A 19567-nucleotide genomic window follows, 5' to 3' on the forward strand; every position below is an offset into this window, starting at 1 on the left:
CTGCCAGAGCCTAGGGTTGGTTGTGAATTAGGACAAGTCTATGTTAAACTCAGTCTAACAGTTGCAGTTCATTGTGGCTATCCTAAGTTCTCTAAGGGCCAAGGCTTTCCTACCTAGAGATAGGGGTCTTGACATCATAGTGTTACCATTCAGATTGTAATTGGTTGGAACAATCCTGTGATTGATGGTCCTCATAGCCTCTTCAACTGCTGTTATCCAAGAAGAAAACTTGTTTTTTATATTCCACTTTCCTCTATCATAAGGAGTCTCAAAGTGGCTTACAATCACCTCCCCCCCCCCTCCCCTACCACAATAGGCATCTTATGAGGTTGGTAGAGCTGAGAGGTTTCTATGAGAACTGTGGCTAGCCCTAGCTCACCCAGCGGGTTTCATGTGTAGGAGCGAACCAAACAAACCCAGTTCACCGTTTTAGAGTCTGCCCCTCTTAACCACTACACTACACTGGCTCCAACAAGCTAGACTATATATGTGCCCTTCACAAAACTGATTTATTAGAAAGCTTGATCCACTGAAGCATTCTCAAGGTCAATGGTTCTCTATCCCAAGGGATCTCTATGTTGGTAAACTGATGATCCTAATGTCCTTGCTGGGATTTTTTTGCTTGTTTGTTTTGGTTTCTGGGTTCCCCAAGCCGCTGTTACTACAGATGCTTCCTTGATAGGTAGGGGTGCTCATTGTGAGGGCATTTCTATCCATGGTCATTGGTCTAACCTGCAGGGCAAACCACACATCAAGATACTTGAGTTTTGTGCTGTCCATTTCACCCTTACCTCATATGTCAATGTTCTATGAAACAGCAGGATGTTGGTTTAGATGGTAAATACTAAAACAATGTATTACCTAAATAAACAGAAATACTGGATCTCAGGTGCTGTGTGCAGAATCTTTAGCAGTCTGGGATTCTGCAATACAGAACTAAATTTTCCTAAGGGCCATCCATATAATGGACTTCCAAGGGCTACCAGCTCAACCACAAGTGGTCAATCCAAGATAGTTATCTGAAGTCTTTGAGCCCTGGGTGTTCCCCCAGATTGACTTTTTTGCAATCAACTCAGCAGCAAAAGTTTCATTTTTGTTTTGCTTACTAGTGGAAAACAATCCTCTATCAATACGGAATTCTTTACAAATCCTTGGGGGGCGGGGGTCATCTATACCTTTCCTCCGTTCCCATTCCTTAACAGAGTTCTAGGTTCTACCCCCTTTACTGTAAGAACCTGGGCTGGGATTTTGTTTCTCAGTAGAAGTAAATTCACCTCCTGGCTAGAGTTTGATACTCTCTCTCCTATTCTCTAGTCAGGAGGGGAATTTACGCTATGCAGGAGAAGATTTCCCATCCCTAGTTCTTTAGAAGGATTCATTTAAAATACTATGGAGTGTTCCTTAAATTTAACAAATCTGAAGGGAAAGTAAGCTGAGAAATACCCCTTTCTGTATAGTTTGTAAGCACCATCATTACCACATGAACTTCTGGGTGCTAGTTTAGGTATAATCTGTGAAACATCTTGATGGTCTATCATATTCTAAAAGCATGAAGAATTCTGTGACAACTGTCATCTTTTCAAAAAGCCAATCACTATCATTGAACACATCATAATATCTGAAAATAAAACTGCTTCTTTTCTTTTGACAATATTCATTCCTAACCTAGTCCTCTGAGGATTTTAATAAACTAACCCACTGAGAAAATGTGTGAAAATAAAGAAGCATCTTCAGCTAAAGCATGGAAAGCAAAAATAGCTGCAAGTTGAATCATGATTGAAGAAGCAGCCAGATATTTATGAGCAAGTAAAACTCTTTATGAGAGTAAAACTCTGCAACACTTCTGGTAGAGGTCAAATATCTGGGAGAAGAATTTTGCCTGCCAATTTGCCTGTCAAATTGTTCTTGTTTCTTAGAATAGGAATACCTAGTGGAGGGCTTTCTGGCTTGAACAAGAATGTCCTGCAAAGCAGGCGTAAACTGAACGCTAGTGAATTCCTCCTCCAGGCTGTCAGACGAAGGTGATTGATGGCATAACAATGATCCCCACATTATCACATCCCATGCTAGAGGGATTATATGTAGTTTGATCCCCCCCCCCCTTCTATTGCAGTACATTTTTAAATTCCTAAGATAAATTTGTGCTAGCTACATTGCTATGGCATCAGAACAATGAGTTCCAGAGGCCCCCTGTCTTTTTGAGTCTGTAAGCCTCTTTGGAATTCTGGCAGAAGCGTGGTGGATGCAGTGGCTCCGAATGGGTGTTCAAGGAGACAATCATGCAGTATCATGGAGTGAGGGAATTCCTAAATTTGCCAGCATTTCAGGCAGAAGCTTTGCTTAACAGGATGCTTCTGCTGCAGAAGCCATGTTTTCTTTTGAATCTCCAATGGCCAATCAGAAATGCTGCTGGGCAAAAGCCCCACCCCCACCTCCGGCTTTCTAAAGACACTGGACTGGTACCAAAAAGAATATCTGTGCCTGCCATGATCTATTCCAACAACGCACCCATTCCCATCTTTCTTTAAAAACAAACAAACAACACAAGTAGCCCTTTTGTTTCCAGAGTTCTAAGCGCAAACATACTGGTGAATCATCTCCTCTTCAGCATCAGCAGTGCCTAGGGGCTTTTCAAGTGTGGAAAAAAGCCCTGCAGTGACATGGGGATGTCAGCTACGGAGGTCTGGGGCAGGGAAAATGCAGGGGAATCTTCTGTGTAGTTGCTCTGTCGCCATGGTGAACGCCTCTGCAGCACTCAGATCAGCAACAAGACCTGCGCAGAATCATCTCCCTGTGGAAACAGCCCAGGAAGTTGTCTTTCCAGATCACTGCTTGGAATACCCCCTGGTATCAACAGTGAGCAGGCCTAGAAGCAAAATTATTCAGACAATGGAGTGCAATTAGGGAAGGCAAGGAAGTAGGCTAGGTTTTGCACCCCGCATCAATGAACTCTGTTTTCAGATTTTTAAAGATGAGTTGATTTTTATACCCCGCTTTTCTCAACCTTTGAGGAGTCTCAAAACAGCTTACAATCACATTCTCTTCCTCTCCCTACAACAGGCACCTTGTGAGATAGGTAGGGCTGAAAAGGTTCTGAGAGAACTGTGACTAGTTCAGGTCACCCAGTGGACTTCATAGAAAGGAGTGGGGAAATAAACTTGGTTCACCAGATTAGAGTCCCACATTCTTAACCACACCACACTGCCTAGTTAAAAAGAAAAGATTTCCCTGTTTACCTTTGTATGAATGAGTAAACTCCTAAACCCATTCATGGATACCCCTGACGTGTCTAGTTTAGCATTTCAAAGTACCACTAGTCTTAAAATCAATTATCCTGTCTACTTTAGCACTCTGTAAGCATCATTTTAAGACATTTGCTCTGCTCACCTCCTTAGTGTACCCTCTGCAGTCCTAAAAAGATTAGTATTGCTCTGTCAATGTACCAATGCCTTTAGAGAAGAAAGTAAACTGGTTGGTACATTTTCTGTTTCTGCTGTTTATATATTGCTATACATCTTGTTAGAAGAAAGAATAACTGAATGAGTATGTTTTATGTACAGAAAGTTAGTCAATGATCTTTTTTCTTATATATTTTTGTGGTAATTAGCTTTTGTAATTCTGAAAAAAGCTTAGAATATTTATGTTGCATTTTGTATTCAAATATTCAATATCTATTTGTATTCAGAACTTGGAAACAGGCATGACACAAATTTGGCATTATTGTACATTTTATATATATATATAAGGCACAACTCTACAATAAGTCAGATTTTGTGTGTGTGTGTGTGTGTGTTGTGCCTTTGCTACTTAGAGTTCGAACCTACTAAACATTCAGAAATTTCTGGTGGACAGTACATACAAATCATTGTGTGGCTGCTGTTTTTCAAGTTTTTCAAGTTCTTGGTATTACTTCAAAAGACGCTTCGGAATAGGGACATTGAAGTGAAATTGGCAATTGTCGTCAGCTACTTTGGATAATAGTGAAAGAGCAATTAATGATCTCTTTTTAACAGAACACTTAAAGGAGGCGTTGGAAAACTATGTGGCTAACTTACGCAAGGTTCGGCTGATCCGAGCAAATAAGAGAGAAGGCCTAGTTCGAGCAAGGCTACTGGGAGCCTCAATAGCAAAAGGAGATGTTCTGACTTTCCTCGATTGTCACTGTGAATGCCACAAAGAATGGCTTGAACCATTGTTGGAAAGGTGATATATACATCATTCATTCATTCATTCATTCATTCATTCATTCATTCATTCATTCATCTATCTATCTATCTATCTATCTATCTATCTATCTATCTATCTATCTATCTATCTATCTATCTATCTATCTATCTATCTATCTATCTATCTATCTATCTATCTATTATTTTGCCATTTCTACCCCTATGTAGAAACTAGAGCAGGAGTGTCAAACATTCAGCTGGGGGGTAGATCCAGCCTCTTGAGAGGGCTTAGCAGAAGAAGAGCTTGGATTTATACCCTGCCTTTCTCTCCTGTAAGAAGAGTGGCTTATAAACTCCCTCCCTTCCTCTCCCCACAAAAGATACCTTGTGAGGTATGTGGGGCTGAGAATTGTGACTAGCCCAAGGTCACCCAGCAGGCTTCATGTGTAGGAGCAGGGAAACAAATCCAGTTCACTGGAAGAGTGCTGCTCATGTGGTCGAGTGGGGAATCAAACTCAGTTCTTCAGATTAGAGGCAGCCACATCTTTCCGTGCCCACAACCTCCTCCAGTGCTGATCTGGGCCAGCGAGCCTGCTGTTGTTACACATCTGGTTAGAGGCATTGGAAAACTATGTGGCTAACTTACACAAGGTTCGGCTGATCCGAGCAAATAAGAGAGTTGGTCCACTGTTGGTCTGCACTTAACCACTACACCATCTCTGAGATGGAGAGAATGGGACTAAAAACCAAGAAAAATACAATGATATGAACTATCTGCTAATTATTATGACTTAAAATGTAATTTTTATTTTACAGGGACTATTTTGGAAAGGAAGTTTATATTGTTTAGCCATTCATCCTATTATATTATTTGTATTTTAACTGAGCTGTCCCCTAAATTATTGTTTTATGGGGCTTGCTGCAGAGAGCTAACAGATTTGCAGAGCTCTTTCATTGTCATTTTCCATAGGGCAGTGAGCCCAGAAGATGGCAGTGTAGGATAAGATTTAAGCTCAATGGAACTATTTTTCCTAGTCTTCTGTTCTTATACTCTTGGAGATGATTCACAAGTTACCTGTTCCCATAATGGGGGAGGAAAATTGTGGAGATGTAAAAACAGAGACTTTTTACATCTCCATGGAGAACAGGCCTGTTAGTTGAGTCCTTCATATTGTTCCCACAATGGTCATTTTCTCACCCCTCCAAAAAAGAGTTTAATCTTTTTAAAATTTATACTAGAATAGCATTATATTATTATAATGTCGTCTCAATGATGTGAACCAGGTTCTCTGAATTCCCAGCTTTCATTTAAAAAAGCTAATCTCCAGCTCCTTCTGTTGTGGAGCTATAAGGTAAAGGTATATCTCTGTAGTGGAAAGGGCTAGAGACTTAATATTTTTAAAAATGAAATCTGATGACATAGAGAACATGATACACATGGATCTTTGGAATTTTGCCCCCGAATCGCTCCCCCTCCCTCCCTCCCTCCCTCCCTCCCAGTTGCCCTGGTAAGAGGAAGAAGAGAGATGAAAGCTTCTTTGAGACAGAATTGCTTCAGGCTCCAGACATCCGCCATTTGGCTTTCATCTCTGTGTGTCGCTTCTGCTATGTGTGTTCTCTTACTTGTTCTTTTCTCTCTTAAGAACATAAGAACTAGCCTGCTGGAACAGACCAGAGTCCATCTAGTCCAGCTCTCTGCTACTCGCAGTGGCCCACCAGGTGCCTTTGGGAGCTCACCTGCAGGATGTGAAAGCAATGGCCTTCTGCTGCTGCTGCTCCTGAGCACCTGGTCTGCTAAGGCATTTGCTATCTGAGATCAAGGAGGATCAAGCTTGGTAGCCATAGATCGACTTCTCCTCCATAAATCTGTCCAAGCCCCTTTTAAAGCTATCCAGGTTAGTGGAATCACCACCTCCTGTGGCAGCATATTCCAAACATCAATCACACGTTGCATGAAGAAGTGTTTCCTTTTATTAGTCCCAATTCTTCCCCCCAGCATTTCTGCAATGGAATGGCCCTTGGTTCTAGTATTATGAGAAAGAGAGAAAAAAATTTCCTCTCTGTCAACATTTTCTACCCCATGCATAATTTTATAGACTTCAATCATTATCCCTCAGGACGCCTCCTCTCCCAAACTAAAGGAGTCCAGAATACTGCCAAGCCTCTCCTCTCACATAAGGAAGGTGCTCCAATCCTTCCAATCATCCCTTGTGGCCCTTCTCTGCACCCTTTTTTCTATCTCTCTTCGGGATATCCTTTTTTTGAGATGTGGCGACCAGAACTGAACACAGAACAACCTCCAAGTGCGGTCCGCACCACGGCTTTATATAAGGGCATGACAATCCTGTGCAGTTTTTATTATCAACTCCTTTCCTAATTATCCCCAGCATAGAGTTTGCCTTTTTCACAGCTGCCATGCGTTGAGTTGACATTCCCATGGAACTATCAACTAAGACACCCAAATCCCTTTCCTGGTCTGTGACTGATAGCACTGACCCCTGCAGCGTGTATGTGAAGTTTGGATTTTTTGCCCCTATGTGCATCACTTTACATTTTGCTACATTGAACTGCATTTGCCATTTCTTAGCCCACTCACCTAATTTATCAAGGTCCGCTTGGAGCTCTTCGCAATCCTTTGTGGTTCTCACCACCTACATAATTTGGTATCATCTGCAAACTTGGCCACCACACTACCCACTCCTATTTCCAGGTCATTTATGAATAAGTTAAAGAGCACGGGTCCCAAAACTGATCCTTGGGGGACACCACTCCCTACATCCACCTCATACACTCACTCCAAGTCATTCTGATATTGACAGTGATATTGCTGCATGAATACTGACTTGCACTAGAAATGCTGGTAGTTTCTTCTGGACACCATTCATGCAGGTGAGCTCCCAAAGGCACCTGGTGGGCCACTGCGAGTAGCAGAGTGCCTGACTAGATGGACTCTGGTCTGATCCAGCAGGCTAGTTCTTATGTTCTTATGTGGGAATCCGCTCTAGATGATATAGCAGTGGAATGGTACGTACGTCTGTTCCAGAAAGGGGCCCCTGAACTACGTGACTTTCAGGAATTTATGATGGCCCTGTGACGTCCATTTGAAAGCCCATTTGTTGGGGAAGAGGCAAAGAAAGGGATGCGCCAAGGGGCCATGCTGTTTGTGGAATTTGTGGAGAACTTTCGTACAGTGGCTAGTAAAATCCCTTATTGGGATGATCTGGTGAAAGTTTTTGCGTTCAAGCAGGCTCTGCATCCTGAATTGTCAATGTCACTCCAGAAGGATAGTCCCCAGACCCTAATGGAGTGGATCATGTTAGCTGGCATGTCAGATGCACGGATGCATGAAGCAAAATCCCATGCGGGCAAACTAGCTTTTCAGAAACCTGAGCACCAGAAAAAACTTCCTCCTCACCAAAAACTTTCTGAGTCTGAAAATGCTCGTTGGAGACGCCTAGGCTTGTGTCTTTACTGCGGAGAATCTGGCCACATGGCGGCCGGCTGCCATGTGAAACAACCAAAGCACCCTGCACCGAAAACGGAACCGGCTACCAAAGGTCCCGTTCAGAAGAAAGGTGCGGCATGTCTTGCGCTCCCTCCCGATTTGGATTACAATTCCATCTGATGATGACAGTATCGGGTTCTCAATGGTCAAGACCACAGTGGACAACACTCAGGATATTTCGGAGAGGGTAAATGAACCCATCATCCTACCCCTACTTCTGTCCAAAGGGCCTAAAGGTCCTAAACTCAAAGTCCATGCTCTTGTGGATTCTGGTTGCTCCCACTGCTTAATTCACCCCAGTGTTGTGGAGAGCTTGGATTTACAGACGTTTTTACTGCATAAATCTCTATCTTTCAACCAAATGGATGGTAGTCCCATGAGTGGTCCCCCAGTAACTTCCCGTACGGAACCAATACTGGTTCAGTGCGCAGCCCACTGGGAATGTAGAAGTTTTGTGATAGCCAATATCTCGGATTATCCAATCATTCTTGGTATGTCATGGCTGATTGATCATGATCTGAAAATTCAATGGACTGATCACATAGTGACATTCACAGAGCACCTTTGTGGTGAGCACATGTTAATGCACCCTTCTCAAGCTTCTGATTCGAGTTATGGCAACCATGTCTCCTCCCTTCCAACTGACATTCCCACGCCTTACAGGGATCTATGGCGGGTATTTGAAGAGACTGAATGCGATACCTTGCCTCCGCATCGTGATTCGGACTGTAAAATTGAATTGGTTCCTGGTTGTACCCTACCTAAAGGTCGCTTGTATCCTATGAGTTAGACCGAGGACGCTGCCTTACGAGACTTTTTAAAATAAGAATTTGGCGCGCCTTTTTATCCGGAAGGCGCGGAGTGGTTTTGCAGCCCCAGTATTGTTTGTAAAAAAAGAAGGATGGCTTGTTACAATTGTGTAAGGACTATCGTGGTTTGAATGCAGTAGCCACTACCAATAAATATCCTCTACCCCTCATAAAGGAACTGCTAGCTAATTTGGGCACTGGGGTACAGTGATGCGGGCCCAATGCAGGACAGCCGAATGCTCCATTGCATTGGTCTGATGGTTGCCAAGAGGCATTTGACTCTTTGAAAACCGCCTTTACATCAGAGCCAATCTTGCATCATCCCAATCCCTCTCAACCATTTGTAGTCCATGTAGACGCCTCGGATAAGGCACTTGGTTCAACTCTTTTGCAGCGGGATGCTTCTGGCCAATTGCACCCCTGTGCTTATCTGTCCAAAAAGTTTTCTGGTCCTGAGCTAAACTGGACTGTTGGTGACAAGGAGACTTGTACTATTAAAATGGCTTTGTTTGTTTGGCGGCATTTTTTGGAAGGGGCGGAGCATCCGTTCCAAGTCTGGACTGATCACAAGAATTTGGCATCTCTTTGTAAACCTGGCCATTTGACCGCTAAGTAGATACAGTGGGTGGATTTTTTTCAATTGCTTTCATTTCACGGTGCATTTTTTCCAGGGCAAATCTAACAAACTGGCCGATGCCCTTTCCCGCCTTCCTGAGGGGGCGGGCTCCGCTGTAACGGTTCCGGCTTCTCGGACTATTCTGTCCCCCGCCCATTTGGGACAAGTCGTGATGCGGGTACAGTCACACTCACAGGAAAAGCCGCTCCCACCTCCAAAAACGCAGCAAGCAAAGAGGAGGGAGGCATTGCAAAAATCTCAGATTGCTTATAAGTGGCAGGCTGACAAACATAGGCGCAAGCTTCCTCTGGCGGTTGGAGACATGGTTTACCTGTCTACAAAAAATCTCCATGATATTCGCAAGCCCACTAAATTAGGGTTGAAGTACATTGGACCTTACAGGATTTAAAAAATAATAAATGGTGTGACTGCTGAGCTGGACTTGCCAAAGGCATTGCATAAAATACACCCTGTTTTCTATTGCAGTTTGTTCAAGAAGGCACCACTGCCGGATTCATGGCATCCAGAGTCTACTTCAACTCCACCAACTCTAATTGATGGAGAGCAGCACTATGAAATTTCTGCTATACATGACTCTCACATCTGTTGTAACTGCTTGCAGTATTTGGTTTCCTGGGAAGGCTGGTTACTTGGACATAACGAATGGGTGGACGCTATTCATATCAGAGCTCATTCGGGACTTCCATCGTTCCTGTCCAAGCAAACCGGGGGGAGGGCCCTAGGGGAAGCAAGATGTCAGGATGCCTATGGGATGCTGGGGCCGCTTGCATCTTTGGGGCTTGGGGGTAAGGGATTGTAGTCAAATATTATGTAGTGTGTTTCTGCTCTTTTCCTCCAGCAGGTGTTGGTCAAGGCCAACTCTAACAGACTTGCATTTTATCTCTCACTGTCTGCATATTTGTGTTTCAGTTCACATGGGGGGTGCAGCCTCAATGATATTACTGACAGTTTGTACGGGGAAAAGTCAGTTCTGGCTTTGCCACGCTGTTCGCAAGATGCTGAATAAAGGACTGTTTTAACAAGACTTTGTTTCCATCATTGGGAATCTGACACCCTGTTAGATTGCACATTTCTTCTGTGCTTCACCAGATGGACTGGTTGCTGGTGGAATTCCAGATCAAGTTCAAGGTTTGGGTGTTAACCTTTGAAACCCTAAGTGGCCTAGGGCTCTCATATCTATGGGGCCATATCTTCCAGTACCACCTCTGGAGAGTGTTGCGCTCCTCCAGAAGTAAACTCTTGAAAGTCTCACGCCCGAAGTACATCTGGCTGGCCCAGATGTGTAGCAAGAGGAAAAAGCACCCAGTGCACTGGTGCGTCCTCCACCCCCGGAATGCCCCTGTCCCGCCCCTGAACGCCCTTGCCACGCCCCCACAGGGGCAAACGCCCGATGCATCGTGCCCCCCGTCCCCTTGGAGCTACGCCTCTGGGCTGGCCTCAACCAGGGCCTGGGCATTTGCACTCCTGCCTGGTAGAGCTCTCTCTGTCATCTGAGACCAAAGTCCTGCAGGAGGTGGGTCAGTTCCACAGGGCTTGTAAGGTGGAGATGTTCTGCCAGGCCAATGAATGAGGCAGCTTTGATTCTACCATCCTTCCCTTCTCCCTTCCCCCCCTTTTTTCCTCCCCCTCCCTCTTTTGCGAAGCTAGATCATGGAAACTGGGAGGGAGGGAGGTTTTAGTTTGGTAGATTTCCCTCACAATGCATCTGTGTTATTGCCTCCCCCCCATTGGAAATTTATTGGTGTTAAAGTTTTTAAAATTCTATTCTAAAAGCTGGCTATTAGTCACCTGTGCTTGGTTGGAAGTGTGTGTGTGAGGGGGGGGGGGTCAGACACAGAATTGAGCTTAAAGAAAACGTAAGTAAGAATCACAGAATCGGAGTTGGAAGGGGCCATCCAGGCTGTCTAGTCCAACTCCTTGCTCAACGCAGGATCAGACTACAGTTCTAAAAATTTGAGAGAATCTGGACTGGAGTTTCAGTATTTTTTTTAATATAAACATTCTGTAGTAGAATGGAGAACAATGAACTACTTAGTCTATGGGCAAGGAGTTCTTATTTGCCTCCTGTAATGGTTTTAATGTTCACAGGACCTGCCAACATCATGCAATTCATATTTCTTTACAAATTACTTAGAATTAAAGAAGAGCCATCAGGTTGTCTGCCCTAATGATAGAGTGTGATTGACTGGAACACATTTAGAGTGCCAGAATGCTGGGGAACCCCGCCAGATTGGCTGACTTTGACTGGAGATTGAGTCTAGACGTGGCATGTCATCCCAGACAGAGAACAGAAGCGGGAGGCTGATTCCAAGACAGGCGTCATCAGGTTGGCCTTCTACCACCTTGCTTTGAAATATGTGTCCAATCTGACAAACCTGTTGGAAGGGTTAATAACTGAGAAAGATGTCACTCAACACCTTACTGACCCTGGCTGTGATATCTAACATGTAGAATGTAGATGTTTTAAGTTGCAGTGCTATTGAAACAAGTTAGGTCTTTAAAATTACTTTCCTGTTTCATATCAATGAATAAGTTCTTGTGTTTACTTGACAGGTATGTAAAAGTGGTAGTTGTGAGGTGAACTTGAGAGGTTAAAAGCTTAATAGGGTGTGATAAGAAGAATTAGAATGTATGTTCTGACTTATTGTCCAATGGCATATAGATTTTTAACAATGTTGCTTTTTCCTAACTGGATTTTTTAGGAAGCATTTTAAAGCAACAACAATTAACAATATTAATTAGTTTGCATCTCAGTTTGTGGAAGGAGGGTTCACTGATGCTGTTCTTGTACAACGCAAGATCTTTTAGGAATTCAAGATGCTGTTAAAGGAATTCTCAATGCCTTTATGAAGAGTGGGAGCACTTAAAATTGCAGCATCTGAAGAAAGCTGCCACACACTGTTCACAGAATGCAACTGATGCTGTACAGTAGTTAACCTTTTGTTTAATGTCTCAGCCTCCTGGAATTTGATTCTATCAGGAAAAACAAGGTTTTTTTGCAGAAGTAGTAACTGGTTGTTGTTTCTTCCTTACAGGATATTTTTCTTCCTTACAGGATATTTTCTTCCTTACAGGATATTTTTTCTCCCAACCCCAAGTACTGAGCAGGAGTGAGAGGTGGTGGGGGTAATTGCCAGATTCAGGCTAGCTTGATACAACTTTGCAAGATGTTTTTTCAGGGCAAGTTGCTCAGATTGCGAGGTGGATGCCACAATTGAGAATGATCCAAGCGGGGGCTTCCAGAGAACTGGATCACATTCAAATGAGGCCTGATTATATGGAGCAATTCTGCTTGTTGGTGCCATCCCTCCACCCCTCGGAATGCCCCCTGTCCAGTCAACAACACTTATGCCTTTTTTTGGATCCTTTGGCCCTACTTGGTTTTCTCAAAACCTAGCTGCCTAAATTTGCATGACTGGAATGTGTACAGGGGATATCCATTGAAAGAGGAGAAGGTAGTTTCTTTGAAAGGATTCCTAAACAACTATTCACTGAAAGAGGTGGCTAGTATACCCTTTTTCAGCCAAGACATTAGAGACTTGTGTGGCTTTCTATTCAACTGCAAGGCAGGCTTGAGAAAGAAACTGATTATTCTAGACCCATTTCAGTATGGGGTCAGGCCCAGGTCATGGAACTGCAGGAAACTGTCTCTGGTCATCCTGAATGATGACTCTTTCCAGGACAGGAGAAAAGGGCGATAGAGCCTAATTCGTTAGTTCTCCTGGATCTCCTCTGTGCCTTTTGATACCATCATTGACCATGGTGCCCCTGCTGGAAAGAAACCATGCGAGCTTGGGAGCTGAAGGCACCGCTTTGTGATGGTTCCGCCCCCTACCTTCAAGGGCTGGGGCAAATTACCAGAGGGCCCGTCATGGGAGAATCTTACTTGGCACTGAGGGTACTCTAGCACGGCAGGGTTCCTCAGGGATTTGATTTCCTATTCACCGTACTTTTAACATTTATATGGGCGAAGCTGCTGGGGAGGTTTTCCTTTGAGGGATTTGGGAGTAAGGTACCGTCCAGTATGCTGGATGACATGCTCAAGTCTGTCCCTTTGTACCATATTCTGAATCAGGAGAGGTAGTGTCAACATTCTTGACAGCTGCTTAGGAGCAGTAATAGAGCTGGAATGAGGGCAATAAACTGAGGTCGTAATCCAGACAAGACAGAGGTGCCGGGTGTCAAAGTGGGTCTGAGATCCATGAAGTAGGGAGGCATCCTGTGCTTGTTGATGGGGTTGTTTTGGCCCTGGAAAAGAGACAGGTGTGGTAAAATCTGGACTCTACCATGACACTTTGAAGCTCAGGTGGAGCGGTGGCCGGAGAGTACTCTAGTCAAGCAGCGCTCCGGCTACAGCCCCTTCTGGGCAGAGACAATCCACTGGCACTACAACCATCCATGTTTTGAAGTATCCTCCAAGTGGGACTGATGGTAATTGTGCTTTACATAAGGGCTGCCCCCCTTGAGAGAGACGAGGGTTTAAGCAGCTGCAGCTAGTGCAGGAGAAATGCAGCAGCAAGATCAAGACTGCCTAATGAGGTGCCACTGGCTAGATTGAGATGTCATGACTTAGTTGAAGAGAAAGAACTTCAGTGGCTGCCAAGTTGCTATCCAACCCAATTCAAGGCACATTATCTCTGACTTAAAAGTCCTAAGTGAAGCCCGGACCCCAAATATCAAAAGTTGAACTTTCTTCCATTTCAACATCTTTCATGCCCAACTCAGTAAGAAGTTACCTCAAGAAGCTTTTTTAAGCATGCGATGGGAAAGCTACCATCTAAAAGATGTGTGGGAGAGGAAAAAATGGGAGTGAGGTGGCTAAAGATTACACCTTTTTACTCATATAGACCTGAATTCTGCCACTTACACCCGAATAGACATGGATTTGGACATCCCACACAATTAGTATTTAAAACTAAGGATATTTCCTATTTACGAGGAATTTTCTTCTGATCATAGCTCTGCGACATTTTATAGCGAATTAGGAATTTAGCTAATTTTAATCATGGACATGGAAATTGAATGATTATATTTTGGAAAATAAAGAAGTAGAAGAAGAGAATGTAGGAAAAAACATAATAGAATATTTTCCAATTTAATGGAAGGAACAGTAGATGATGAGAGGTAAATTATCTGGGATGCCCACAAAGCTTTCATCAGGAGGAATTTTTAATAAAAGAAGAAGAAGCACAAACTTAGGGAAAAAAAAGAAGAAGCATAGAAGAGCTTTCAATGAAGGAACTGTGGGCATCCCTGAAACAGCGACGTATTCGCGACAACAAATCCAAGAAAATAAGAAGATAACAAACTTCAAATTTAAAATATTAAAAGAGATTTATTACACGACCAATGTGATTAGAAGCCTTATACGATAAATCCAAAACGAGATAAATGTCAAAAAACTTTTTACAATGCTAAAAAATGTAGGAAAATGGATTTGAAGGCACTTTTAAAAAAATAAAACAGAGGAAAAAGAAAGAGATATAGCCAAACCAAATTAATAGAAGGAGAACATTAGCTTTGACAGATCGAAAAGTGATTAATGAGAAAATAAATAAAATGTTATTCAAGATCTTCATATAAAACAAGGACAACAAAATATCGAATTCAGGAAATGGGAAAATACATACTGAATAATGTAAAGGTGCAGAATAGAAAAATCAAGCATCTAAGATGTGAATTAAATAAAGGCTTCGATGTGGAAGAAATCCAGAGATTAAATAATGAGTGCAAAAAAGTTAATACAGACCACGGACCGAGGCGGCCTATACAGCCCAATACTATAAATTATTTCAAGAGTATCCTGTTACCCAGAATTAACAATAGTAGTCATAAACAACGCATTTGCATTGACAGCCTTCAAATGCCAGGAGACATGGAAAACAAGCTAACATCAGTCTATTGCCAAAAAACATCTCGATGAGGAACTTAACAGTAGGTGGTTTTAGACCCGATATCACTGCTACTCTCAATACAGATTATAAAAGTCTTTGGCAACAGTCATGTTAGGCTGAGATTGCAGAATGTGGTATTTTAGCAATATATTAAAAAGATCAAACTGGATTCATTATTAGAGGGACTAAGTATCACAGAGCAACATTAGAGCAGTGATAAATGCACTCATCGAATTCCTGAACTGGAACTCCTAGCATAACAAGCAGCTCTTATCTTCGTTGATGCTGAAAAAGCATTTGACAACATCAGTTGGCAATTCATGAAACGCATGTTACAAACAAATGGAGCCTGCAATGAAGCTTTCTTGAAATTCTCTGGCAAGTAGTATATATATAACTTACAAAAAAAAGCTAATTATAATTATAAATGGAATAAGATCGGAAAGAAATACAGATACAAAAAAGGTGCCGACAATAAGGATAGTTCCCGCCATGCTCGCCATTTGATGTATTTAACTCCTGGTTCTAGAGGTTTTACTTAGAAAAAACTAAGAAGCAGTGCAATTGCTACTATATAAGGACTCAAGGGATTAAAAAAACGGAAATATAAAATTAAGGGCATCAATGGAGATGATTTTAGTACTCTTTTATTGTGCATCCAATGCAGAACTGAATAATGCAAACCATTAATACAGCAGGTGGAACAATTTGGACAACAAAGCAGGATTTATCTTAAACAGGAAAAGACATTACAAAATTCTTTTGGCTTTTAACTTCCTAACAGAAAAAAGAAAAAAAAGAAAATAACCCTAGAAATCTTCAATATACAAGTGGAGAAGAGGAGTAAAATACCTTTGGGATAGAGATTTCGAAAATAATAATAACCCTAATTATTTAATAATAATTATAAGAAAAATGGATGTGGAAATAAAAAAAGATCTGGTTAAATGGAACAACTTTACTCCATCTCATTTTTACAGGAAAAAATGAAATGATAAAACCATGGTACTACCCATAAGATAATGTGCTTATTTGAAACTTACCTGGTTATATATATAGTCCAAAAACAATCACAGAACAGGAAAAATGAAAGATCTATTGAATTTTGTTTGGAATCAAAAGAGACATCATATATTAAGTATGTGTCGTTAATAGAAAATAAAAAAGAAAGCAGGGCTTTGCTATTATATCCAGATCTTCAAAGCCAAAGTATTATGCTGCAGTGTGCTTTGGGTTCGAGACTGGATCAATTTAGATAAGGAAGAACTTTTGGAAATAGAGGGCTACAACATCAGGGGCAGGCTGGCATGAATATCTCTGGCCCACAAGAAAAAAGAAAAGATAGGGACTTTCCAAAGTAATCATATATTTAGGAGAGCATTTACTTGCTAACGGTATGGGAAAAATACAAATATTCATATTATAATAGAATTACCTTTACTGGTTGTCAAGAACCAGAAGGTTGTTTTAAATATTCAAAACAATAGCAGCAAACCTTGGCTGACATACAACTTTGACACCCTAATTTGGACTGGAGATAATACACGACTCTAAAGAAAGACAAAGAGATAATAATTGACAAGAAATGTGTCATTGGTTTTACATTAATATCAAATACAATCACAATACAGGGAAGGACACATGATGGAATGGACAATTAACAACAAAACAACCGAAAGTTAGGACAAAATAAAATTGCACAAATTTAGAAATCAAACCAAAGGGAACTCTCCAAAATTATACAAGCCATTATTAGTGAATCTTACTGGTTGAGGAAAGAAAATGTAACAGATGTTATGGTAAAATGGGCACAGGATATAAAAGGCCAATAGCATACTAAGAAGATTTTGGGAATTTAGCTGGAAAATAAATTAAAGGTTTTCAGCGAGCCTAGAATTGAGGGAGAATTATCTTAAATTATACTCACCGATGGTACATAACCCTGAATTCAATTGGCAAAAGGAAATAGAAATAAAAACAATTCAATGTGAAAATGTTGGCACTGTCATAAAGAAGAAGGAGAATATGATGCATATGTGGTGGTTTTGTCCAAAATTAAAAAAATTTTTGAAGTGATAATACATGAAAATATAGCAAAAGAACCAATAATAGAAAACACAAATAGATTTTAGCAATTTCAGAAATTATATTTAATATTGAATATAGGAATAGGAAGGATTCCTAAAAATAAATATAGAACTGAAAGTTCCCCTTTATACATGACTACTGCAGCGTGAAAGTCCTGATAGCCAAAAAACTGGAAGGGAGAGGGTCATACAACAAGAGAGAAAGAATGGTTATCTAAAATAAAAAAGCGGACCATATGGATATAAGATAGGCTATCAGTCCAAAATTGAAGAGCTACCTTGGAATAAATTTGAGGAGGACATGGAAAGATTATCTCTCAGTTTATTGAAAAGGAGATAAGAAACAAATATTTCTAGTAAAATTATTAAGCTACAGAGGAACTAGAGAAGTAATGGTATAATATAATAAAAATGTATAATATGTATATTGTGGCTCTAGATTAAATACATCATTAGAAGAAGTTATATATTTAATAAGTATAATAGCTCTTATTAGTATATATTGTTTTTTTTTTTCACTGTTTAATTCTCAGATCCAGCTAAAACCAATGCTGAAGTTAAAAGTTGTAAAGAGAGAAGGAACTAACCAAGCATGTTGTTTTATAGACCCGGGAAAAAGTTGCTTGGTAGGAAACAAGCGTTAATTTTCTTTTGTACAAACATATAATTGGAATGTAATTGTTTATTTATGTGTATGCTTAATTTTCTTTTTTTAAACAATAAAGTTTTGTGAAAACTCAAAAAAAAAAAAAAAAAAACATCTTTCAGTGCCCTAAGATCAGCATATGAAGCCCTTCTGGTGGTATCACTGCCTCTCTAGTGGTAAAAAAAAAATGTGGAGACTTGAGATAGGGCTTTTTTCAGTTGCAGGCGTAATCCCTGAGGATTGTGAAACAAAGTTTTCTCCCCTGAGGTGTGAGCAAGCACAGAGACGTGACATCGGGAAAAATGAAGCTACTTCAGAGACAACTCCCTTCTCTGGGGGGGGGCATGGCTGCGTGGGTGTGACCCTCAAGTGCTGAGCTCAACTGCATTCCAATTACACCCTCCCTCCCCTCTCTCTCTCCGCGCCAGCTGGGGTGGGGAGTGCCATGTCCAGATGCCAGGCTTTTCCCTCTCCTTTAAGCTTTCGCTAATGCCATGCCTCCCACTCTGCTCTTCCCCTCCCTCTACTCCCCTTCTCTTGCATACCACCCCTCACTCACTCACCCTCTCCCTCTTCTAGAATTGGGCGGGTCCATGTTCAGATGCAGGGCCCCCCCTCCCTCCCTTCCCCCTGTGCATGCCACCCTCCCTCCCTCCTCCCTCCCTCCTCCCTCTGCTTATTTTTCAAGAATATCCCCAATCACACTACCTCCTTGAAGCGATCCAGTTGGCAAACAAGTTTCATTCCTACTTCTATAGACGTGGAGAATAACCACACCCAAGCATGCGTTGGTCATTCTGAGGTCATGAAGAGCTATGTGCTTCTCCCAGCTCATTTTAAAGTTTCATCCTAGCTGTCACTCTGTCCAACTTCAAGGAGTCCATCAATGTACATGATCATCCAGACTGGACCCAGAGGCTCACAATCTCCTAATAAGGCTTATAGCATGCACATTTCCAGAAGCTCAGCCTACAGCTCTACACATTAAGTATGCATTCTAAACCCGCAATCTTGGTGAAAAGCCCTCCCTTCAACGTGATGTCCTGGCTTCGGACACCCTGCAAGTTTCTTACCCGATTAATTAAGCAATATAAATTGAGTAACTACTAGCCTTTAGCAAAACACCGAATTGTGCACATCGCTTAAGCAATTGGTTCTTCCTCATTATCTCATTACACCCACACAAGTTTATTCTCCACTTCTTCTTTCCATTGCCCGCTACTCAGCAGCTGACCCCTCCTCCCCCTTGCTTTTAAGCACTTCTTAAGCTTACTCTCTGCTTTCCACCCAAAGCGTTTGACATCCTCGTTCTATATATGTGAAATTTGTAGAAGCATAGAATCATGGAACCAAAGTTTCCAGGCCTTTTGGCCTCTACATGATTTAAATGCTTGCAAAAGGCCCCTTATAAAGATTGTATACACTCTACTCACTAAGTGGATTTGTATCCATATCAAGTGGGAACTCATGTTCAGATGCTGGGGCCCCTCCCTCCTCCCTCCCCTTCCCGCTTGCATGCCACCTTTCTTTCCCTCCCTCTCCCTCTCCACTCAGGAGTGTAAGTGGTCCATGTTCAGGATGTTGGGGCCCCCCTCCCGGCCCTCTTCCTTCCCCTTCCATGCTGGAATTCCCCACCTAGCTGTCCCGCTCCCTCTCCCTCACACTTTCTCTTTGCATGCGCACCCCTCACACCCCTCCCTCCCCTCCAGGTGCAGACCAGTTCCATGCAAGCCATGCCCCTGAGCCCGGTGGCCACCTGGCCTCCCATGCAGGCCAAGTCTTTGAAAAGCCAGCTTTGAAAGCTGGCTGCTGCACAGACGAGC

The 19567-nt window shown here is 42.1% G+C and overlaps 1 protein-coding gene across 1 annotated transcript in view; it reads left to right on the forward strand.

Annotated features, from left to right (window-relative positions):
* The window catches only part of GALNT12 (polypeptide N-acetylgalactosaminyltransferase 12), an 83996-nt gene that overhangs the window by 19019 nt on the left and 45410 nt on the right, over positions 1 to 19567 (forward strand). Inside the window, 4 exon segments of the mRNA XM_048515375.1 lie at positions 4014 to 4203; positions 9583 to 9902; positions 10563 to 10630; positions 11379 to 11443. Coding sequence (XP_048371332.1) covers positions 4014 to 4203; positions 9583 to 9902; positions 10563 to 10630; positions 11379 to 11443 — 643 coding nt within the window.

The sequence above is a fragment of the Sphaerodactylus townsendi genome, linkage group LG14, assembly GCF_021028975.2.
Source record: "Sphaerodactylus townsendi isolate TG3544 linkage group LG14, MPM_Stown_v2.3, whole genome shotgun sequence".
Lineage (NCBI taxonomy): Eukaryota > Metazoa > Chordata > Lepidosauria > Squamata > Sphaerodactylidae > Sphaerodactylus > Sphaerodactylus townsendi.